General features: G+C 44.3%; 2 protein-coding genes across 4 annotated transcripts in view; one reads left to right on the top strand and one right to left on the bottom strand.

The window, feature by feature from the left end:
* The window catches only part of LOC137430054 (NFATC2-interacting protein), a 23,318-nt gene extending 7,197 nt beyond the window's left edge, over positions 1-16,121 (top strand). For both annotated transcript variants that reach the window (XM_068120559.2, XM_078780212.1), the window contains 6 exons: positions 6,585-6,648; positions 7,409-7,577; positions 8,344-8,512; positions 8,634-8,769; positions 12,124-12,206; positions 15,650-16,121. In XM_068120559.2, the coding sequence (XP_067976660.2) occupies positions 6,585-6,648; positions 7,409-7,577; positions 8,344-8,512; positions 8,634-8,769; positions 12,124-12,206; positions 15,650-15,808 (780 nt within the window). In that variant the 3' untranslated portion in view covers positions 15,809-16,121. The remainder of the gene's footprint in view (positions 1-6,584; positions 6,649-7,408; positions 7,578-8,343; positions 8,513-8,633; positions 8,770-12,123; positions 12,207-15,649) is intronic.
* The window catches only part of ARPC3 (actin related protein 2/3 complex subunit 3), a 27,610-nt gene continuing 19,076 nt past the window's right edge, over positions 15,994-24,527 (bottom strand). The window contains exons 7-8 of one of the 2 annotated variants that reach the window (XM_068120560.2): positions 19,703-19,834; positions 15,994-16,349 (exon numbers count right to left, since the gene is read on the bottom strand). In XM_068120560.2, coding sequence (XP_067976661.1) covers positions 16,284-16,349; positions 19,703-19,834 — 198 coding nt within the window. In that variant the 3' untranslated portion in view covers positions 15,994-16,283. The remainder of the gene's footprint in view (positions 16,350-19,702; positions 19,835-24,527) is intronic. The other variant, XM_068120561.2, reaches the window with a different exon arrangement.

Genomic DNA, 24,527 nt, shown 5'->3' with positions numbered 1-24,527 from the left:
CACGCAAATTGCAGGGCCGAGTTGGCTGTGAAGACGGCCAAGCGCATGCTGATGGACAATGTCACTGCTTCAGGGTCTCTTGATGTTGACAAGTTCCAGCGGGCTCTGCTGATGTACAGGAACTCCATTGACCCTGAAACAAAAGCCTCACCAGCACTTATATTGTTTGGTAGACCCATACGTGATGCCATCCCTATTCCCATGGGCCGATACTCCCCACACGAAACATGGACGGAGCTGATGTCACAACGGGAAATGGCTCTTGCTAGACGCCACTCTAGGGAGCGTGAACGCTGGAGTGAGCACACCCATCTCTTACCCCCACTGCAGGTGGGCGATCATGTCTACCTGCAGAACCTGGTCGGCAACCACCCTGGGAGATGGGAACGCACTGGGACAGTGGTTGAAGTGCGGCAGTACCACCAGTATGTCATTTGTGTTGACGGATCGGGCAGAGTCACCATACGGAACCGCCAACACCTTCGAAAGTTCACTCCCTTCCACAACACTCCCACGTGTGGCACAGGGACAGAATCTGGCCTGGTGGTGGGACTGCCCAGAGAGCCAACCCCCACACAGGCCCCATTGTCACAGCCTCATATGGCCCAGCCATCTGTTTCAACCCCCACACAGGCCCCATTGTCACTGCCTCATACGGCCCAGCCACCTGTTCCTACCCCTACACAGGCCCCATTGCCTCATATGGCCCAGCCACCTGTTTCACCGCCTCGCCCATCTCAGGGGCCACATATCACGAGCAGCCCCATCAGTTCACCCGCCTTAGTGAATCCTCCACCACGGCGATCCCCCTGCCCGACAGGACCTAAAACACGGGTACCACGTGCCCTCGCTCGGCTCTTCCCTCACAACCAGGCTGGTTCCAAGGAGCTCCAGCCACCGAGCACTCCCCGCCACCGTGGGCCAACCAGTGTGCCAGATGGACATTAACACTCCAGCTGTGTGACAATCAGTTTTTTACGTACCCTCAAAAACTTATCCCCAGGGGGGGGAGATAACTAACTATCATCCTTACGTGTGTTACAGGTAGCCGTCATCCTTTTCCACACCCTCCCATCAGGCCTCCCAGGCATTTCGTCATAGGGGGGGGGGGGGGGGGAAAGGAGAACATTGAACATTGTCCCAGTTGGGACCTTCACATTTATTATTTTGACTTTTGATTTGTAATAGAGATTAAGCTTTAGTGATTCGAAATGCTGTACACCTGCTTGTGTTGGAAAAGGATTTCACCCTTTGAAATAAAGAAGATGAAGGAAGATGTTGATTCTCATTTAGGAAGCAACCTGTATGGAGAGATCAATCAGGTTTGAGCGAAGGCCCTGGATGTTTGAGGTCCATACCGTTAAGGAAGAGGGAGCGGGAGCATTGGATACAGGACAGGTGAGGGGTAGGGTAAGATGAGGGTGGAGAGGGGGAGGTAGGGAGGGCTGTTGATCGTGTGTCGGAGGGCCTAGGCAGCCAGTATGGAGGGACTGAAACTAAAGTTGCTGCACCAAGCCGGTAGCTTTTCTGCAAAGACTAGCGAAAGTGTGGAGACGACACGGAGGCGAGCTTTAAGCCTTGCTTCTATATCCAGAGGTGGCGTTAGGGGTTTGCAAGCCAAGTTCTGTCTCACACATGTTCTGGAGTGTGTTCACCGAGCCGTATATGCAACTGGAGCGCCGCTGCAGCACTTGCTTGCAGGGCAAGCAGCCGCCATATTGGAATACCCTTCCCTCGCTAGAATGCGAGAGGTACATGCATAGCTGAGAGTGTGATAAGCGTGAACGCATCTGAACACGTATTGGATTTTATCGGGTTCCGTTGACAGATTGATTCATATTTGTGTGGAGCCCTGTAATAGAGTTACGAAGGTGACTGACAAAACTCAGAGTCTGATTTTAGTAAGCCAGAAGCATCAGGTTAAGCTGGTCTGTGAGAATAACCAAGTCTCAGTGCCGTAATAAAGTCGACTGAAAGTGGTGGTGGTGGGGGGGAGGGGGGGAGGGGGGGAGAGGAGTAGTTAAACTACCTACTAGAGGGTTAAAATTGATAACCGTCCAGAAACAATTGCTGCTTTGACTGTCTTTATTTTTAAGCAGTAAGAAAGAAAAGAAAAAGCAATAAGAAACCCACATATGGAGTTAACAAGAAACGACGCACGTGCGTGCACACAAACACAAACACACACACACACACAAACTCTAAAGCTGTGGAACACTTCACGGGTGATTATCACAATTTACATTCACATGATAAATTAAACACATCAGCGTAAACACAAGCCCAAGCGGCGACTGATCAGGCAAATACTTCACTCGCCGAAGTTTCACCACCGAGAAACGAGCAATAATAAAATAATAGTAAAATCGTTAAATATTTCAAAATCTTATTTAATATACAGTCACGTGAAAAAGTAAGTACACCCCATGTAAAGTTTTGACTTTTTCAACATATTTCAACATACAGCTATTTGATCTTCATTTCAACAATATTTATAGATAAAGGTGATATAATATAACAAATATCATGAAACATTTACATTTTGTAGTCCATTGTATAATTTAAATAAACATAAATGCAAATTTCACATGTGGAAAAAGTAAGTACACCCTTGGCTCTAATAGGTGGTATTGCCCCCTTTGGCAGAAACAACCTCAAGTAGGCGTTTCTTATAACTGTCTACCAGTCTCTGACATCGACTGGGAGAAATTTTTGCCCACTCCTCCATGCAGAATTCTTTCAGCTGTGCGATGTTTGAGAGGTTTCTTGCATACACAGCTCGTTTCAAATCCCCCCACAACATCTCGATGGGATTTTGATCCGGGCTTTGACTTGGCCATTCCAGAACCCTCCATTTCTTTGTTTTCAGCCATTCCTTGGTGGATCTTCTGGTATTTTTAGGGTCATTGTCATGATGCAAGGTCCACCTTCGGTTGAGCTTCAACTTTCTGACAGATGGCCTTACATTATCCTCAAGCACCCTCTCGTACAATGAAGAATTCATAGTGGATTCTATGATGGTGAGCTGCCCAGGCCCTGATGCAACAAAGCTGCCCCAAACCATAATATTTCCACCACCGTGCTTTACAGTTGGTATCAGGTTCTTCTGGTCAAATGCTGTCTTTGGTTTTCGCCAAACATGTCGTCTGGTACTGTGGCCAAATAGCTCTACCTTTGACTCATCTGTCCAGAGCACATTGTTCCAGAAGAGCTGGTCTTTGTCCTAGATGTTCATTGGCAAACTTTAGTCTTGCCCTGATGTTCTTTCTGGACAGCAAAGCTTTCCTCCTGGCACACCTCCCATGTAGATCAAATTTGTGCAGCCTCTTTCTAATGGTAGACTCGTGCACTTTGACATCAACAGTGGCAAGAGCTACCTGTAGGTCCTGTGATGACATTCTGGGGTTCTTCGAGACTTCTTTCAGCATCTTGCGGTCTGCTCTCGGGCTGAACTTGCGGGGGCGGCCTGGCCTGAACAAGTTGGCAGTTGTTTGGAATCTTCTCCACTTCTAGATGATCTTCCGGACAGTCGAATGATTGATTTCAAATTGTTTGGAGATCTTTTTAAATCCCCCCAGACTCGTAGGCATCTATAACCTTCTTTCTGAAGGCCTCAGAGAGCTCTTTTGATCTAGGCATGGTGAGGCCGCACACTTCAACAACAAAGAGCAAACCAAACTAAATGTCTGAGGTTGAAATAAGACAGGTTCCTCCAATATCCTCTCTGACGATGTTCTAATCATTTGCACCTGAGCTGGTGCACCTGATTCTAATTTTAGGTATTTGAAGTCGTGATAAATGTAGGGGTGTACTTACTTTTTCCACATGCGAAATTTGCATTTATGTTTATTTAAATTATACAATGGACTACAAAATGTAAATGTTTCATGATATTTGTTATGTTATATCACCTTTATCTATCAATATTGTTGAAATGAAGATCAAATAGCTGTATGTTGAAATGTTGAAAAAGTCAAAACTGTACATGGGGTGTACTTACTTTTTCACGTGACTGTAAAATAAAGTTTCCTTACTTGTGAAAAGTTATGCTTTTCGTCACTTTCAACTCGCAGGAATGCCTCTGATTGCAGCTGAACATGAGCACATTGTTTTCACTGAAACCAGTGATCTCAACAGTTTCACTGGGCTATGGTAATCGAAGATGGAGGTAATGACCAATTGCTGATACTACTCGCTACCTACATATGACCACAGCGGGGTTCACTCCAGTTGTAGATGCATCTCAGTGGGTGTGTTCCATTACCAAGCAGCTTGTAGAGCACTTGCCAAATGGCTTAAGCACTCAAGGTCCATTACGGGTTTTTGACCAAAGTTGGTATAATTATGTTATGATGCAAAGATGAACTCATTACTTTTTTAGTGTCATTAGGTCAGAGGTCATGTCAGGTAAAAATGTGACCCTTGAGAACAGCTGAATGAATTTAGTGGCAAGACACACTATCTTGCAAGATTTTGATTCGATTGGGATCGAAGAGAACACCTTCTTCGTCTTCTGTACAGTGAAGTTGCCAGCCCTGAATTCTCTGGCTACATCTGGGTGCTTCATTGGGAGTGCAACCATGTCCCTCAGGTGAACAGGGACCCACCTGGCATAGTGTGTGTGGTCTAAGGCATGGAACCATGGGACCAGTTCCGTCAGGGCATCAAGGTACATCGTGAATGAAGCCTGTCGCAGAGAACGCACGTAGACCAGTACCAACATCTCTAGTTCCAGCACAGTTGCCCAGTACTGAAAGTTGGGAATGTCTTCTCCTCTCTGGTGACACCAGTCTTCGAACTCAGGCAGGTCTTCTGCATCATCAGCATATGTCATACAGTGGCGTTCATACGCACGGTGTTGCAGGATGTGCAGTGCCGCTGCAGTGATGTGATGAGCTCTTGTGCGGGTGACGTGGGCAGCTCGCAGGAAGGAGTCGGCCGTCCCTGGCGTTGCAATCTCAGCTTGCAAATCTGCTAAATCTTGCAAAAATCAAATCTCTGAATCTGAGATGGCCCAATATCCAGATCCTTTCATAATATGATAGTCTACTAGTGTCCCAAATTTGGTGCTTTCCTCACAAAATGCATAATTGTTATGCTATATTTAGCTTAGCTGCCGGACTATAGTACAAAGTGTTCTGGTGGGTAAAGCTCAAGATATCTATTCGGCTTTACTGATTGACCAATGTGCAGATTATGAGACAGTTAAGAAAGCCATTCTCAAAGCCTATGAATTGGTCCCCGAAGCTTATCGACAAAAAATTAGGAATGCCAGGAAGCGGGTGAATGAGACCCACGTGGAGTTTGCCAGAGAGAAGGAAACTATGTTTGATAGGTGGTGTAACTCGAAAGAGATTGGGGAAAACTTTAACCGTATACGACAATTGATTTTGGTGGAAGAATTTAAACAGTGTGTCCACGCAGACATTAAAGTTCATTTGGATGAACGAAAAGTACCTGAGTTGTATGAGGCACAACTTCAACCAGCGTGGGGATTAGTGCACGGACTTTGGGGAATGTGACATTCCACTCACGTTTGGCGTATTGCGAGTTTATGGCTTTGAGAGCATTGGGGAATAATGGTACCATCATATGTATTGTTCATCTGATGCAAGTGACGTTTTCATTGTACTTTAATCGTGTTATTATTGTGTATGTGAGAGTTCTTAACACAATTACTTGTTTTGTTCTACAATTGCATTGGTGTGGTTTTACCATGGTTTATTAGAACACGCGAAATAACAAATCTTTCTGCCGCGTTCCCTCTCGAGACTCTGAGGTGCATCGTAACTGGGGTTTGGGGAGGTAACACGTAATCGTTTTAATATTGTTTTCTAATAACATTTATATTATGCTATTATCGTTAGTTTTGTTATTTGAAGCGGCCTTGGAAAAACGCCACGATAAAGCTAGCTTAACATGGATATACACCTCAACATGCAACCCCATTGACGGCAATGGTGGGGAAAACCCACTCGGGGGAGAAAAACCCCTCGGAGGGAGGCAAATGAATGTGCTACAACCTTCATTATGTAACCCTTCGTCATCCTGTCAAGTTTGGTTGAGATTGGATAAGTAACGACAGAATGTATTGGGGTCAAAAATTAATCAGACAGACAGACAGACACCAAATGGCGTATTTTAGTATGACGATTATGTTGGGTCATTCCTGGTGGAACATTTTGCCATCTTTCAACTTTAGTTTAGGTAGGAAGCATGGGGATTTGCGATGGCGTGCCATCGACCTCGCTCTAGTTAAATGCTTGTTTCTCGAATCAATTCGATTGTAGTTTTTGATTGGATTTCAATTAGAGGTAATTGTTTATATTCTATTTTCAGTTTCACCATACCATAATTGATTAATTCAAGCATTCCTTGGTTGGAATCATTCATTCAATGTTGCTCTGGTGTAACAAAGACACGAATGATTAATAACATTTTCCTGCTTCATCACTGTCAAATTGACAATGTGAGAGGCTCACTAGTCGTTCTTAAAACTTTGAGGTTTTGTTCAGTGCACGCAACATGAACATCTTCCTACATGTCTCATTCCTTTTTTCTTTGTTTGTTTCCGTGCATGGCAGGTGAATCCAACGATGCACTTGTTAGGAATAGGTAATACATCGATGGATGACATTTTGAAGAAAGGTATGAAAAATTATACAGGCTAAAGGTTGTTCTGCGACACAATACCAGTATCACCACAGGCTCTTGAAAACATTTTCTGCAACATGTTGTCTGTATGGGGTATTTGTGGCAAATCATTTCCATGACTTTTGCGTTAATTTCTAACTCCGTAATGAGTGATCGTTTTAAGGCCATTTATCCCTGCTAGAGCGGGGGTTAGCCTTGCGGGCCCCATGACAATCATGGTTCCCTGTTTGAGGCAATGTTTTTATGGCCGGATGCCCTTCCTGACGCCAACCCTTGGTCACGTTCCTACGATGCGCAGGGATACAGTGTAGTGCCTATTCTGAATCGGGGTACACACCGTGATCATTCATCCCAGCAAGCTGGTACTCAATTTGCCGACCTCGGAAGGATGACAGGCTCAGTCAACCTCCCTGGCATTAATTCAGCGATCGACCGGGATTCGAACCCAGGATCCTCGGATCCCAAGCCGGCACCCTAACCGCTAAGCCAACGCCAGGCTATCTAATTGTCCATATAACTGTTGTCAGACAGAGTCAGACATTTTGTCCATATAACTGACCAGACATTTTCGAAATGTAGATCTGGTTGTAGTATTGGAGTAATCAATCTGTTGAGAGTTACATTGTTGCACAAGGATTGAAACCTTGACACAAAAATACACCTTTTACTGTCCCAAAAGTGGTACGATGAATGTTGAGTTGATTGATTTTATGTTGTCTGAATAAATTCCCAGTGATGTTTGTGCTTTTATCAGATTCCAGCTTAGCCAAAAAACACTCTAAGGAAGAGAAGAGTGGATACAGTTTACGGAAACGGAAGAAAGAAGAGGTCAACGTGATCAATTTGGTTTCTGATGATGAGCTCTTAAGCAGCGATGAGGAACATTCTCAATTGTCGGATTTCGACTCCTCGTTTGTTCACAGGTAATTGTGGTTTGCATCATGAATACTATATATATGCACAACGATATAGTACCAGTAAGACATTTCACATATCCAGTGGTAATGTATTCTCCACATGGCAGTGATTCTGATGTTTACATATAAATTAAATGTGAAAAGGGTGACTTATTGAGACAAGGGAGATAAAGAAGCTCGATGAAGAAGAAATCAAGAGAACAAGGCAAAAAGAGAAAGTTTCATGCGACTGATTTAAATGCATTTATGGCACAAGACTGAGAAGTTGAGCAGCCAATCGATTAGGAGGAGAGAGCGTGACAGATGGACGGACGGACGGAGCCGATTACCGATTACTTCAGAGGGAGCCGATTTGTAGTTTTTGGGCAGATGGCAGTGAATCAGAAATGGTTCCTTTTCTAACGTGGATGTTATTTCCGACTACAACTGATATTGTGCAGTTTTGTATGTAGATATGACCAAGTGGTTAAACCAGTCAAGAACGAGGAACATAAAACGACAACAATCCTATGACGAATAGAATAGAGAGAAAACTATGACAATCCCATGGCGTTTGTGCATGGCGTGTTATCCAGCCGAGAATGCCGTGACATCTTTGTAGTCGATAGTCGAATGAAAACTGTGACCTATTATCTAAAACTAGTGTTGTCAAATTTGTACTTTGCTTCAAGGGTGGTAGTGTTTTTTTTGCTTACAAAAGTATATTAAGATTATGTTTTTATCAACTTTGATTGTACAAGTTGTTTAATTGATGTTGTTGATTTGGTCAAAGTTTTCTTGGTACAGATATGCACCAAAAGATGGACAACCTGCAAAAATTGTGTTTGGACAAGTCGACGGATGATGCAGTCGAGGTCCCTAACCCCCCGGACTTTGAGCAAAGGGAGGTATCTGTAAAAGTGTGCTATCGGAGCACCATGCACAGGATTAGCATGAATGAGGTGAGCGTCATTCTTCTCTCACTTCTGTTCTTGCATATCTGGTGCTGAATAACCTTGTCCACACCAGCATTCTCACCCCCTTCACACGCCTCTTGATTTCCAATTTCCTGGCCCCTTCCAGACAGACATTTTGCAGCATGCAGTGCAGCAGGAACTTTGTCTGAACGATGGCACACTGCTGATTTTCTTCAACAACAGACAGCTGGACAATAATGATACACCACTGTCACTTGGCCTCAAATACACAGACATAATTGGTGAGAAAATTATGCTCAATTTACACGTCTCAACCCACACTTTTATTTTCCAACCACAATAGTGGGTGGCTATGCATCTACTTCCTCCTCAATTTCTCCCCCAATACTTTGAAGTATTCTCTGCAAGTGTAACGTCTGTGATTATTTTTATTCGTTAAAAACTGCAAAACAGAGAACTCTGTTCAGAGTAAGAGATGACCACAGGTTTGAATTCGTGTATATATATACTTCTTTTTTTTTAATATAGAGGGTGCTTCAAAAAAATGTTGACATTCAAATAATGTGCATAACCACCGTTTAGGTGGTTATGCACATTATTTGAATGTCAACATTTTTTCAAATTCTATTTCAAATTCAAATTCAAATTCAAATAATTCAAATAATGTGCATATAAGACAATAATCCCATACAAGTGTTAACATTTTTTTGAAGCACCCTATATATATATATTGTTGCGGATCTCCCGAAGCCCGTCGACGTACAGTGTGGGGGTTAAGCCCCTTTTCCCCCGCGGGTCTTCGTGTCCACGAGGCGGAATCGCCACTTCCGCAGCGAGCGTGAAAAAGGGTATCGGGTCGATGCCGCACGTACCTTTGACCCACGCTGCCACGAAAACGGGGACCGGACCTCGCACAAGCCACGCTAATCGAGTACGCCCGAGCGGTGTGCGTATCACGTGACTCGTGCAGTTACCTTTTATTGAACCCGATTCGAGCGGTTTTATTCGTGCGATGCTAAGCCAATAGTGAAAGGACGGGAACGATCAAATAAGAGGAAGAACACGGTTTATTATTTATGTACAATGATCCGAAGAGACACAGAGCAGGCACTTAACAGTTTTAACTTCTTCCCAGACAAAGGGCCCACTCACTCACGCGGGCAAAAAGAAGGAAGGAAGTTCACGCGCCAAACGCGCCTTGCCGTCGGTCGCTCCGGGACAGCTCGCCCGGCGTGGCCCTCTGGTGGTCACGGGACGTATGCAGGAAGTCCAGGTAGGAGGATCGTCGGCGTAGTTGGCTCCGGAATGGATCGTCTCCAAAAGCGCGATTAATACAGGCACAGGGCATGGGGAGAGTTCGTGTACAACGAGGCTATTACAACAATTCAATCCACTCGTTCGGCTGCGGTTCTGACAATCTCTGACTCTCACTGATCCTCCACTTGTCTGCTTGTTTGGGGCGAAACTCTGACTGAGGCGGGGGGCCCGGGGCGGGGTTTTTTGGCCCCGCCCCAGCCTTACCCGAATGTTCCAAGCCCCTCCTTCCGTTGCAGTTGTGAGCCACTACCCTCGAGCTCTGATTGGCGGCTCGTTGCTTACCGGCCACTCCCCCTGCAGCTCCTCCCTTCGGCCTTGCCAGACTTGTTCAGGCCGAGCACATGGTATTCCAGCCTAATCGAGGCCTACACTTACTGGCCTGCTCAACGCAAAACTAACTCAGGAAAGGACTACGCTTACATTTACTAAGAAATAACTGAACTACAACGGGGCTACATGTTGTGGTGCGTCTACCTACGAGGGGGAAATAATATGAATATATTATTTTTAAATAAGGATTTTGAAATAGATTTTGGTAATAGGAAATAGATTTTGGTGAAGATCTGGATTCGGCTCCTCGAATTTTAAAGTGATTTTACCATTGGGAGATAGGGCCAAAAACGATACATAGCAGGATATCTGAAAAAGTTGTGGACAGATTTGTACGAAACGTGGTGGACCGGTTGTGTGTCTGACAAGGATGATTCGATTCGATTTTGGTGAAGACCTGAATATGGATTCGGATATGAGAATTATTTAAATTTTTAAGCGATTCTTCACCATTGAGTGATAGTGCTAAAACCAACATACAGCAGGATATCTCAAATGGTTGTGGACGGATGATTTTGATTAAATGTGATTCTGTATTGTGATTTTCTGGTCTACTCTGGGATACAAAACGTAAACTGTTCATCTGGCGGAGGTATGCTCTCTACTGAGTGCCATTCTCGTCTGCATTGTGATGGTGTCTTGCCGCAGCGGTACATATATATAATTAATAGGCTGACACTGGGATTGCTCTTTGCTAGCAACTCGTGAAGAACCTTCTGTCTCGGATGGGTTGTCTCCCCAGAATGGGCGTATTTTAATAAGTATCCCCTCCTAGGAACGACGCTATATGATACACATTTACATAGAGAGAATTGGGATTACTCCCCAACCCTGAACCCCGAGACTATGATTTATTTTAATCCCTCAAAACTTCCCTGTGCGTCCTCCACCCTTCCCACAGCCAACACTTAATTCACACACAACAAGCAATCTCACACAGACACTTTAATTTGGCTGAGGCTTAGCGAAGTGAGGTTGAGGCTGTTTATTCCTGATATGGGAAATACCCTGAAACCTATGCCGACAGAAAACAGACATTTTGGAATTTTATGTTGAAAGTTTCGTGTCAATCGCTCAAACGGTTGCAGAGAAAGCAAATTTAAAAGCGAACTAGAACAAGCGATCAAAGATTGCCCTCCCTAGCCTGGACTTTTGTGTGGTTTTATGGTACGTATTTTATAGACATGCCCACATTCAAATTTTGCATACTTTATAGATGTACTCGCATACTAATTGACCATACTTTATAGACATATACAGTCGGATCCCGCTATTTGCGGGTGATAAAATGCGACCTGTTTCTCTATTCGCGGAAAAGTGTCCCGCAAATTGTTTTTTTTTTTTTGTTTTTTTCCCTATTCGCGGCCGTGTTCCGCAAATTTGTGGTTTTTCAGGGGCGCAAAAAAAAAATTTCCTTGAGCCGCTAGCTTGACATTTATAACACCCATCTTTCAACAGCCATGCATAAAGCAGCTGGACATACGCAAAAATACACTTACGAGCCACTAACGTGATGGTGTTGTGGTTTTTTTAGTTTCACGGTGGCTCTCCCCTAATTCAATCCATGCCCCCCTCCACCCCCCACCCCCCACCCCTCCCACCCCCACCCCTCCCGACATTCACAGATTCGACATTCGCAGCACCTTCCAGGAACGTATCCCCTGTGAATGTCGGAGTCCGATTGTACTCGCATTCTAATTGTGCATACTTTATGGATTTAGTTGGTTGAAAAAAGATAACGTGTACTATTGGCTACCACAAGGTGGCATTTGTGGCCTATGTTAGCACATTCTGTGTGGATAAACAAATGGACTCAAATGCAATACTCTTTCCTCTGACAAGGGTAATAAAGGTGAAAAAGTGAGGATTGAAGAAAAAAAAAAAAAGTGAAGGCCTCTGCCAATGTTGCACAAAATGGTCAAGGATGGTTTTGGATGCCTATTACTAATTATATACAGTATGATGACTTGTTCCCCTCGTACCATCAGAATGCTTCGTGAAGAAGGAAAAAGAGACCATCACACTGAAGGTGCAACATCAACGGAATAAATTGGCCATAACACTTAAAAAGGTGAGTCACAGATGGACAAGGGTATAGGGTGAGAATGCTGGTGTGGACAATTTAAACAAATGCTCATGTGCTTTGTTTACTTCCCTATTGTGTGCTATAGTGTCACATTCTTGATTTTCTATTATGAATGATTGCTGGAACATTTTTGATGGTGTAAGAAAAGGATTGCGAATGTAGAGGCATTGTTTCAATTGGAAAAGAAGGCGGGCGGCGGGGATAGGTTTCCGGCGGTTCGTGGTTCATGAAAAATGCTGCGAATGGTGAAGCCGCGAATGCCAGGGCATTGTTTCAATAGGGAAAAAAAAAGGATAGTTCCTTCCCGGTGGCCCCTGATTCTCCTGATTCATGGCTGTGCAATTGTTTTTCACAAAAAATGCTTACAAAAAAAATAAAATAACGACAACACCAGGTACCGTTTGCAATGTTTATTGAAGGAATGAGATTATAGTTTATGAAAAATGCGATTATAGTTTATGAAAAATGCTTAATCAACCTTATTGATTAAGTCGCTAATCAATTAAGCCGTACCTATTCTAAAAAACTACACGACAGTCTTCGACGTCACCCGATATGCCTCCACCCACATTATTACATCATGATAATACTTGCACCAAGTTTGATTTAAATCCATTCAGTTGTTCACAAGGTATCACATTTTTACCTGACATGACCTCTGACCTCGGGACCCCAAAATCTAATCGGTTCATCTTTACCTAATTATACATACCTGCACCAAGCTGTTCAGGTTTTCGTTACCGCAATAACTTATCACGTACGGACAGATGGACAACCTGAAAGCATAATGCCTTCGTCAATGGAGGCATTAACAAGCTATACGCCTAGATCCCCCGTCGGTGAAGTGATGCGAGTTGACAAAGTGGAAGACACAAGGCGGCCATCTTGGATTTCGACGTGGCGACCCAATTTTCAATAGCGTTCTTCCTTATGCCTAGATACACCCACACCAGATTGGAAGTTGGTACTTCGCTTATTTTTCAAGATATTCCGCTCACAAGGTCAGACATACATGGTGGCGGCCATCTTGGATTTTGACGTGGGTTGCACCCCCACACCAAATTAGAATTTGGTCCTTCGCTTGCACACGGACGGAGGGGAAAACCATAGTCCCCCTTTCGCTCCGCGGTGCGACGGGTGACAAAAAACAGCGGCAGGTACCGTTTCAATTTTTTATTTACAAAAACGCACAACTTTTCAATTGATAATGAAGAATTTAAATCCAGTGAACTTGATTAACCTATTAGACTTAAACAGACAGACAGACTTTATTAACCGACGACGCAGATGAGGTCGCTGTTGTCGTGCACCAAAAGGGATGTAGGTGAGGGTGCAGAAGACTATGCAGGTGATGTTGCTGATGAGTTGTGCACTGAGGGGGATGGATAACAGGCTGTAGAGGGAGGGTACTGATGCTCCTGAGGTAGGGTGAAAAAAAAAAAGCATGATCGAGAGCTTCCTGCCTGGCTCTGGCAGATACCCCTTCTCGTCGATGAGATGTGCGAGTAGAGCAGGGAACGTTTTGGCCGCCTCGTGGTCCATGGAGGCATGCTTGCCTGACAGTTTGACATTGAGACCGTACCGCTTCTTGAACCCTGCTTGCTCAGAATGCACTGGGGCTGCTCGGACCCGCATCGCTCAGCTCACTCATACCCAGACCCGCCATGATTTGATCAATGAGCGGAGCAAGAGGCAAAACACAGGTCAAGGCAGCGGGAAAAAATATGAATGAATGAATGATCGTTTTAAGGCCATTTTCCCCGCTAGAGCGGGGGTTAGCCTTGCAGGCCCCATGACAATCATGGTTCCCTGTTTGAGGCAATGTTTTTATGGCCGGATGCCCTTCCTGACACCAACCCTTAGTCGCTTCTTACGATGTGCAGGGATACAGTGTACCTATTCTAAACCAGGGTACACACCGTCAAGGCAGCGGGACCAGAAGAATAATCGAGACCCAGGACATGCTGGATCCAAGTAGTCATGCAAGCATTGTGGGCAGCTGTGGAATGGGTGTGTATTCTCCCCATTGGTTGTGGGAGATGTTCGTAGGTGATAACGTCTTAAGGTGAAGTGTGAATGGTGGTAGATGCGTTGAAGCATTTTAATTGTGTAACTCGTGGGTGAGACTGTCATCAGGAGCTGGTAGAAATACAGTGAAGCGTTTTCATTGTTTAATTCGTGGGGATGACGTCTTATGTAGCAGCTGGTAGCTGAGGAGTGTCTTTATAGTGCAAATGGTGAGACATGCTACACAGCGAGGTTTATAGTGCGAATGGTGGGACATTTCACATATGTCGCTTAAAGCGTGGCTAAAAAATGTTTATGCGCCCGCGAAAAATCGTGAAAACGCAAAGTGCAGGGCCATGAATATAGAAGCAGGTTACATTTTATCAACCACAAATACGCGGGGTCCGGCAGTAGTTTGTTGGCACCATGTATTTGCAATTAATGTTAAAAGTAGTCTCCCAATGTCCTTGTTCTACCTATGATTTTTACAAGTCTTTTCCATGAGTCTGATTGGTTAAAAAAACACAAAAAAACTGTTCTTTTTCATAACCGTTTTTGGTTGGCCAGCTTTGCCATCCAACCATTCGATTTAAAAGCCCATCAGAATGTTCCTTCTTGTAAAAGTGTAATTTTGAAGTAACAAGTTTGATTTGAGGTGTGTTAAGATCCTGCAACATCAGCTTGTTTGAACGAATAGATTTCTCAACTGCGACTGCTTTTGGTTTCGTTATCCATGATGGTAAGCAGACGAATGGAAGTGCAATTCAGGCTGAAAACTCGACGTTCACAAGTTTGTCGAACAATAAAACATGCGCTGGCGAAAACAATTTTCTTAAAATAAACGTTTTCTTGAAACAAGAAAACCATGACAATTTTTCTTGCAGCGAGAGATTTATGGTTTTGCTTTGTTTCAAGAAAATATTTTCTCACCAAGAACATTATTTTTGGCAGCGATTCAAGTTTACCGTTTAACTTTGTTTTTGAACCAATGACATCACTACCCATGAAAGGTCATCTTTGAAACCACCAGCGTTAAACTCAGGTAAGTTTGCCCTTAGATAAGGGCAGATTAATCTCCAAGAATGAACCATAGCCGAAATAACAGTCCTGTCTGCTGGCATTAGTTGATGGACGCTAGATCCCACAGTGTCCTGCTTGAAGAGTAGGTGAGCTATCACCAGCACCATGGCCAAATAACAAATCCCTGCCCTAACCTACAAGTCATTGCATCAGCGGCACAGCCGTGCCCTTGGCCAATGATGCTACTCGCAGCCTTGTGCTGTATGCAAAAGACGTCATCAAAATAAGTTCAAATTCCTACATACTTTTGTGACTGATTTTAAGGAAGTTGTTGCTCTATGAACAATGAACATTTCCACAACTAAGGATCAACTCTTGTATTTTTTTTCTTTTTTTCTTAGGATGATCCTCTTCATGTCCTAATGGAACGCTATCGGGAAACTGTTCCATCGAGCTGGCACCTCCAGTTCCTCTTTGATGGAGTAGAGCTCGACGGGAACAGCACAGCAGACGAGTTAGATTTGGAGGATGACGACATTATTGACATTCGGGTTTTCTAATAAGCGACAACACTAAGCCCACAAATCCCATGCATTTTAGTAAAAAGCTTTTCAGACTTTATTTATGATTATTTTGTACATTTTCTCACAGTTGTGAGATTGTTTTGTTTGTTACACACAACACCAGCCTCTTTCTTGCCTTCCAAAAAGCTATAGTCATGTTGCATAATGAGGGTAAGATGGAGTTTCATGCAAAGGTTTTTTAATTCAAGCACAGTGTGAAAAACATCATTGCATAAACTGGTTGTTCTCTTAAGTGTATTTTTAACGGCTTATGAAAGTATTTGACAGCAAATAAAATGTTTACAAGTGACATTGAATGCCGTTTAATGAATACAAGTGGAAAACAACTTTTCTAAGTTAGTAGCAAAAGAACGCACAGCCGTAAAATTAGTCTTGCTGCTCAAATTTCAAATAGGCGTGCACCTCGTCCGAAAGGATTGTCATTTCCTTTGAAGTACGATGAGAAATGAATTCACATCTGCCCCGGACTAGACAGGCTCTTATTCATAAACTGCCTCTTCACAAAGCATATCCACCACTGCAAGACAAAAAGGGTCATCAACCACCACCATGATGTAATAACTGGCCACAACCTGACTAAAACAAAATGGACATCTTTTCCACGTGTTGATTGAATCTGCTGCTACCACTTCCATCTCATTAAAGCTAAGTTTTATGAACCGGATTCTTTGTGTTTTTCTGTTATACCTTCGTCCCTGTGTTGCTGTTATGTCCCATTCCATACCAGTGTTAAATAATACCTTGGTCCTGTATTTATTGAATTTGGTTTCATGTGGCTCAAGGCCTCCTTTTGCTTCTCTTCGGATAGCAACTGTGACAATTCTGTGAAAAGGTGTCCCTTTTGTCTCCAAATTCATTTTGCTTTTCTTCCAAAATATTTTACTTCTACTTCCTCAACATTATCCTATTTAACACAAACAGCAAAGTTTAAGGCCAAGATAGAGGGAGACTTTGGCAAACAGTGGGTGTGGGCATGTGCATTGTGTAGATAAGACAGATGCAGAAAGAAACTCCAAGGGTGGAAAACTGGAAATTTGGGTGAGGTTAATGAGGGAAGAAAAGATTATGGTTTTGGATTAGGGACGATCTTAGATGGTGGTGAACAGCTGTCTGGTAGACCTGAAGAGAGGAATGAGATTGAAGAGAATGTGAAAGTTGGTTCTGTAGGCTGGAAATAAATAGCACCGCAAAGCGGGCGTAACCCCTCAGCCCATGCATGGTGGAAACTAATTTCAAGATGGCTGCTGTGGCGGCCATATTGAAAATCGCAGCGCACCCATTTTCGAAAGGAACCTTCCTCTACTCAACCCCAACACACACTGCTAAAATAAAATGGATTTAATCGGACAAGCCGTTCTCCTTGAAATTGACGGAAACCAAAAGTTGACATACGCCCGGGGGACAATACCCCTTAGCCCAATTTGGGCTGAGGGGTGAAAAGAGGAACAAATGAGTGGAGGTGAGCAGTGATCCTGAATTTAAGTAGTTTCACCAGAAGGGGTTGATGGTGGACCGTGTGAGCCTTCCAGAAACCTGAGGGGGACAAAGCATGGGAAGAGCAGAGTGAAATACCGGAAAGGAGGTGGTAGAAGACAGACCACCAAACCTGTCTTTGATGGCCAAGGAAGAACTCAATTTCTCACTGCCTTTGTATTAATCTTACACCTCTCAACCCCCAGAAGCACCTCTGGCTGCAACTTCAAGTTGGGCTTCCACTTTTTTTTTTTTTTAAATACTGAATCGAGGCTCGTGAAAGAGCTAATAAAGAGCTCGTAAAGAGCTAAAAGAGCAAAACTTCCGGTTTTGCAGGCGAGGTTGTGTTTTTCCAAGCTCTCCACACTATCAAAGTTAAGTTTTTTTCCCGTTTGTATTTTTGTCAAAACTATTTTTATTTTACGGTGTGTGTGCCTACTGTATGTTTCTCGGAAGATCTCGGTGTAAATCGTGCATACCTGTACATAATCTTCGGTTGTTTCCTGCCGTGTTTTTTAGGCCTGGTCCCTCGAGGCTTTGTTGTCTCCTCTCGGCAGTCGTTTGTGGGTCTATTTACTTTCATTCTCTGTTTTTTCCAGTCTTTCTTTTCACCCCATACTTCCCAGAATAGCTTACCCTTTGTTTAGTCTTAATTTTAAAAAAACAAAAAACTAATTTCCTTCTTTGTTCGTGTTCGTTCTTTGACCACGTGTTTTGCCCCACCCGTTTTTTTTCTCTCCTTCCTTCATAACTCAATCCTCTCCAGCCGACACCTTTCCAATTCTAGTTTTCACCACACTCCAACTTTCTCCTTCCTCTGATCCACTTTCACCTAACCTTCAAAAAAACATTTTAATTAATAATTTAAAAAGTAGGCCTCTCCTCCCGTACTAACACATTTGCTTATACACCTCTCCGTTCCTTCGTTCTCTGCTCTCCTGGCTGTCAATCTCCTATTCTCCTGTTCCTGCTTCTGAACCTGTGCTGGAATCATTAATCCCCCTTAAGAATCCTCCATGCCCTCATTTAGGGAATTTCCCCAGATAGTTTTCACTGTTTAGTTTTTAAATGTTTAATTGAAGTGTTGTATTCTGTTGTGTATCACTTTTCTTCACACTTTTCTTCTTCTTCTTCTTTAAAAGGTTGCTTTTGATTTGCTCACCAAATCTCCATTTCAAATAAAAATTCAATCTTAGTTCTTCCTTCCTACATTCCCAAAACTCACCTGCATTCCACCCCTCCGCCAACGTTTTCAAACGGATCTCTGACTCGAAAATCACAAGAAACTCATTTTGCAACAAATGTTAGTTTTCCATTAATCGTCCAACACTTTCTAAAATCCAAACTCACCCCTCCCCTCAAACTCCCTCCTCACCCATCCCTTTTAAATCTCCCCCCTTCCCCCTCACCCTCCTAAATTCCCCCTTCACCCTGCACCTCAAAAACTCCTCCCTTCCCTTGAAATCTCCCCACCTTCCTTTTTTTTCTCCAATTTTCCCCTCACTCAAAGCTTCCTCTCCCTTCCAACTCTTACCTCCATCTCCTCCAACCTTCTTCCTTGCTCTGCCCCCCCCCCCACCCCCCTCAAAGAACACCTCACTGTTCCTCATCCAATTACCATCAAACCTTTTGTGCTCAACCTTCCCTTTCCCCGAGCTCTTCTGAAATCTGACACATGATCAACAGCTCTCTCGACCTCCTCCTCCTCCTCTTCTTCTTCTTCTTCATCTTACCCTACTCCCCTGTCCTGTATCCGATGCTCCCCCTTTTCTCTTCCTTAAAGGAATGGACCTCAAACATCTGGGGCCTTCTCTCAAACCTGATTGATCTCTCCCTGCAGGTTGCTTCTGACAAATGTTATGGATTCGTCACTTCCGTTGTTGTGGTTTTCATCCACTAAGCATTTTTGGTTCCATGTACTATTATTGTTGTCATTTAAGGGAAATATAAATTACTATTTTCAAAAGGTAAAAAAGTTTGTTTCAAATGAAACCGGAACCGGAGGAAGAGGAGAAAGAGAAGGCGGAGCGAGTGAGTCGGACAAGAAGCCGAGCTGCTTCAAGGTCCTGAGCGAACGTTGGCGAACGAGGGTCACGTGTCAACTTTGGGTTTCCTGGGAAAGGGATTCCTGCGACAGAGTTGTTATCGCTGTGACAGATAAACCTGCGTGACAGGTTTTGAGGTTGATTCCGACGAGAATCATCGGAGTGCCGTTACGCCACGAGAACGGGCCGTCGGCCATTTTGACTCGAGCGCTTTGCGCATCGCTCAAGGTTTTTCACTTCGCTTCAACCATTCTCACCGCATACAGACGTTAATTTGGTGTGTGTGTGTGTAACGTGGCTTTTGAGTGGGAAATCTGCGGTTCGCCGATTGAGAGCCGTCAAGCGTCCATACCTGAAGGTGTGATTTCCCCGTCGCTTCTCGAGGACACCTTCGCCCATCTTTGGCAGTGCAACTCCCAACCCAACGGGATTCTGGTCTCGATATGACATCGTACGGACGATCACTGGAGTGGATGGACTTTGGCTTGAAGCCGGGAAAGAGACATTGGGGATGTTCTTTTCGCTCACTTGGAGCACAGCGAGTTATATATTACGAAACTGATGGTACCATCATAGGAATGATATATATTGATTATACTTTTGATTAATATTGTTACTGTACCGTTATTCTTGTGTGACCTTAATACAATACTTGTTTGTTGGTAACAATTGGTGTGGTTTCACCATTGATCCTTGGCATACAGAATAACACATCTTTCTGCCTTGACTCCTCTCGGGGCTCGGAGGTACACCGTGACCGGGGTTTGGGGAGGAGCACGTAACACAAACCAGACTTAATTTGCTTAACAAACGTTCCTCCTTCAAGATGTCTCCGATTCCTTAATATATCTCCCTGGTTACTCCCTCCTCTGGTATGATAGACCTGAGCCTCGTCCTGGAGGTGGGGTTGCTATCCTTATCAAAAACTCTTCCTCACTCTCCCTGCACTGCCCTTTCTCCACCCCACCCCCAGGAGTACCTCTGGCTATGGCTTCCTCTCCGCTCCCACCTTTTGTTCATATGTGTGTTATACCGTCCACCAAACAGTGATGACTCCATCTACATCTTGCTGTCTGATAACATGCACCAACTTCTATCTACTCATTCCAACTCTCTCTTCCTCATATGTGGTTATTTCAACTGTCATGCCAGTTGGCTGGGTGTGGGTACCTCTCACCAGCCATGGCTCCTCAGCAAAGGACTTCTGCGACCAACTGGGACTGACACAGTGTGTCAATTTCCCAGCCTGGATCTCAGTCAACGGAGCATCTTCTCTTCTAGACTTGGTTATGACTAACTTCCCTGCAAATGTCTGCTGCTCTTCTTCTGCTCCAATCAGTTCTTCTGATCATGTGCTTGTTAAAGTGGACATCTCTCTGACCATTCTCAGAGAGCCTCCTCAGCGTCGAGTCTGGCATTTCACTCAGGCCAACTGGGATGGTCTTCAAGCAGCCATCAATCATCTGGACTGGTCTCCCATCTCTACCGCCTCTGATATCAACTCATCCTTGGAATTCTTCTTCCAAAGTAAATTGGAATTCTCTCCCTATATAAAATCCCTCTAATTCCTCTCTCATGAGGGAATAAAACATCCCTCTCTCATGCACAGATTTATCCCATCTCGTCTTCAGTTGTCTTACCCTTCCTCCCGTCCATGGTACACGGAATATTGTGGTGAGGCAGTTGCCCTGAAACAACTTGCCTTCATCACCTGGAAGGCAAATCCAACGGAAGGCAATCGCATTTCCTTTCACAAAGCCCGGAACAAGTGTCTACCCTCAGGAGAGCCAGGAAACAATATCTCTCTACTCTCAAGACTGAACTCTCAAATCTGTATCCCTCTTCCAAATCCTGGTGGTGGTGGCGTCTGGTCAAATCTGTTTCTGGTGTTTGTTCCCCCTCCATTCCCTCCCTTACCTCAAAGGGCAACACAGCTGACTCTACATGTGAAAAAGCTGAATGCCTCAACTCTATGTTTGCCTCAAAATCGTGTCACAAACCCATATCTCTCTGTACCCAGCTGCTCCTGGACTCTGTCCTTCTCTCCTGACAAGGTGGAGAAGCTTGTCAATCCTCGACTGATTCTGCAACTGGACCAGACGGCATCAGCCCACGGGTCGTAAAATCCTGCTCTGCCGCTCTATCTCACCCTCTCTCTGTTCTCTTCACCCTCTCTTTTGCTCAAGGTTATCTGCCATCAGCTTGGCAATCAGCAAACATGACCAGATCAGATAATTAACAGCAAAGTCATGGAATCCATCATTGCTTCGGATATCAAATCCTTCCTCTTCTCCAATGGCTTCATCTTTGATCATCAATTTGTTTTCAGACCAGGTCACTCTACTCTGGACATGCTGCTTCTGTTGTCTCAAAAATGGATGGAGGTCCTCAATGTCAAACAGGAAATTAGAGCTGTCTCCTTTGACATATCACGTTCCTTTGATACGGTCTGGCACCCCGCACCAAACTCTCCTCCTGTGGTATCCATGGAAATCTCCATGCATGGCTTGCGGACTTCCTCTCTGGTCATAGTCAACATGTGGCCCTGAATAGATTTCTCTCATCTCCCCTTCCTGTTCAGGCTGGAGTTCCCCAAGTCAGTGTTCTGGGCCCTGTGCTTTTTCTGGTCTTCATCAATGATCTCTCCGACTGTCTGGAAAATCCTCTCCATCTCTTTGCTGATGACTCCACACTCTGCCGCTCCATACCTCATACCTCAGATTGGCAGTCTGAAGCCTCCTCACTCTCTGCAGACCTGCACAAAATCAGACTGGTCAAACAAGTGGAACATGTCTTTCAATCCTGACAAATCTCACACTCTCACTATGTCTTTCCGAAAAGACCGTCTGTACAACCCTCCCATCTACTTTCTCAACAATTCTCTCCAAGAAGTTCTGTCACTCAAGCTCTTGGGTCTCACTATCTGCCATGATCTTTCCCTGGGAAAACTACATTTTCCAGCAGGCCTCCAAACCCAGTCGCTGACTCGGCATCCTCCATCATGTGAAGTCCTTCATTGGCACACCTGAGCTGCTCACCACATACAAGGCTTTCATCCGCAGCTCAATGGAATACTGCTCTCCCCTCGGTTGGTGCTCCTGCCTCACACCTTGCTCTGCTTCACGCTGTTGAAACCAAAGCTTTCAGAATCATTGGAATCTCCCACGATGAAGCTAACTCTGAGGGTCTTTCACTCACTCACCGCAGGCAGGTTGGTGGTCTTTCTGTCTTTTACAGACTCCTCTCTGGCCTAGCTTCCCCAGCTCTGTCTGTGTTCGTTCCCCAAATACTCCTACAGGTTGTACAAGATCTGCCAGCAACCCTCTTCTGGTGAAACTGCCAAAATCAAGACTCTCTGCTCACCTTCACTCTTCAATTCCTCTTTTCTCCCACCTCTGGAACAAACTCCCTCACTCTCTTCAATCCCACTCCTCCCTCCAGGTCTTTAAAACGGCTCTTCACCACCATCTCTTATCTTCCCCCATCCAAAACCTTTATCTTTTCTACCCCCGTTAATTCACCCCAGATCCACTTTTTTGAAATACCGACTTCTTTCCTGGAAGTCCTAACTAGTCCAGGACCTGACTAACATATGTATGCAAATAATTTAGGAGAGGATAACTCAACTGTTATAGGCTAATATCACCCCCAGGAACAACCTGGGATGTGTGCCAAAATCTCTATCCGGGGCGAAAAGCCCGAAAATGACCACGTCCTTTTAAAAATGACCAGGCCCTTTTTCATAGGAAGTGCTATTTCCGACATAGCTCTATCTTCTATACCGTTGGAGCTACAGATTTTCTGAGGTGCTTAAAATGTTCAGAATGGCCATGTTTAGGAGGTCATATATTTCCAAATGGGTTTTCTATGAGAAAATGACTAAAAAGCATTAGGTCAACTTATTACCATACAACTACCTACATACTGGAATTGCCATATCATAGTAAAGAAAGCGAGCATTTGATTATTGTAAAGAAATTGTATTTTCAATCATACTATTATCAATGGAATGTTAACTTAAAATGAAAAAAAAAACAAAAAAAAAAACATTACTTTAGTAGGCAGCAGTACCGAGAGAGCTTAATGTTTCAAAGATCAGCAGGGAATTTGCCCAACAGCCAACAATACAACTTTGAACACCACATTAGTACTGTTTATGTGTCATAAACCAGGGTCGGGAACAGGAACATGAAGAGTAACACAACAGAGTCCAGTTATGAGGATGATGAGCAGTGTTCATTCAGTGATAGGGTTTTTACAACAATCACCTCCTTTGCATTTGCAGTACTTGCAACACTTGAAATCAGCTACCCTGCATGGACACCCATTCTTACGAGCACACTTGCCACACCTACAGGGATCTGGCAGGCCTTCGGGTTTTGAGATCACAATCTCAGGGACTAATAAACTGCCCCTTCTTACAAAACCATAAGACTCGGCATTCATAATCAAGGAGGCGTCTCTAAATGGGGCTTGGACCCACAGTTGCTGTTGGTAATAGCCTCCATGGATATGTTTTCTTGCATTAGTTGACGTGCAAGCGGTTCTCTCAAAGTCCATCTTGAGGGCATTGCCATCAAATGCAGCGACACGCAGGTCGTCAAATATCTCCAGGTCTGTTGATGGTTTGAGACACTTGACCAAGAATGTCTCCACCATCTCTATTGTGCTTTCTGTTAGCTGTGGGCAGTCGAAATTCAGGATCAGAGAGGAATTTCCTAGTTTGCGGACAGCGTTCAGGGCTGCAAGTTTAGTTGATATCTTGCTGGTTGTATCGCACCCAGTCAGTGCATGGAGTGCTGGGAGACACTTTGTGAGCTCGTCTCCCAGCGCTGTGCAGATATCATGGAGTGGTAATATTGATCTTTTCACTCCTGAGTTGCGGATGAGCCAGAGCTCTTGGAGGCCAATATCTCTCCAATTGACTGTGATGTGGTATAACAGGCACACAAAGACATCTGTGTCACCTGATGACAGCGTCAAGGATGTAGGTCCTGACCGGTGACTTAGAATGTCCTGCACATGAAACATCATCCTGTCATCAGCTTCCTCGTGTGTGCAGTTGAGCCGAGGGAATGGAGAAGCACACCCAGCTGACACCAACCATGACTGTGGTGATATACCAAGGTATAGCGGGGTTTGGTGCCTTGATAATTGGTGGTGAGCCACTCAACATA

The sequence above is a fragment of the Myxine glutinosa genome, chromosome 6 (assembly GCF_964187855.1).
Source record: "Myxine glutinosa chromosome 6, kmMyxGlut1.1, whole genome shotgun sequence".
NCBI classification, from domain to species: domain Eukaryota; kingdom Metazoa; phylum Chordata; class Myxini; order Myxiniformes; family Myxinidae; genus Myxine; species Myxine glutinosa.
This window is presented reverse-complemented; position numbering and strand designations above follow the sequence as displayed.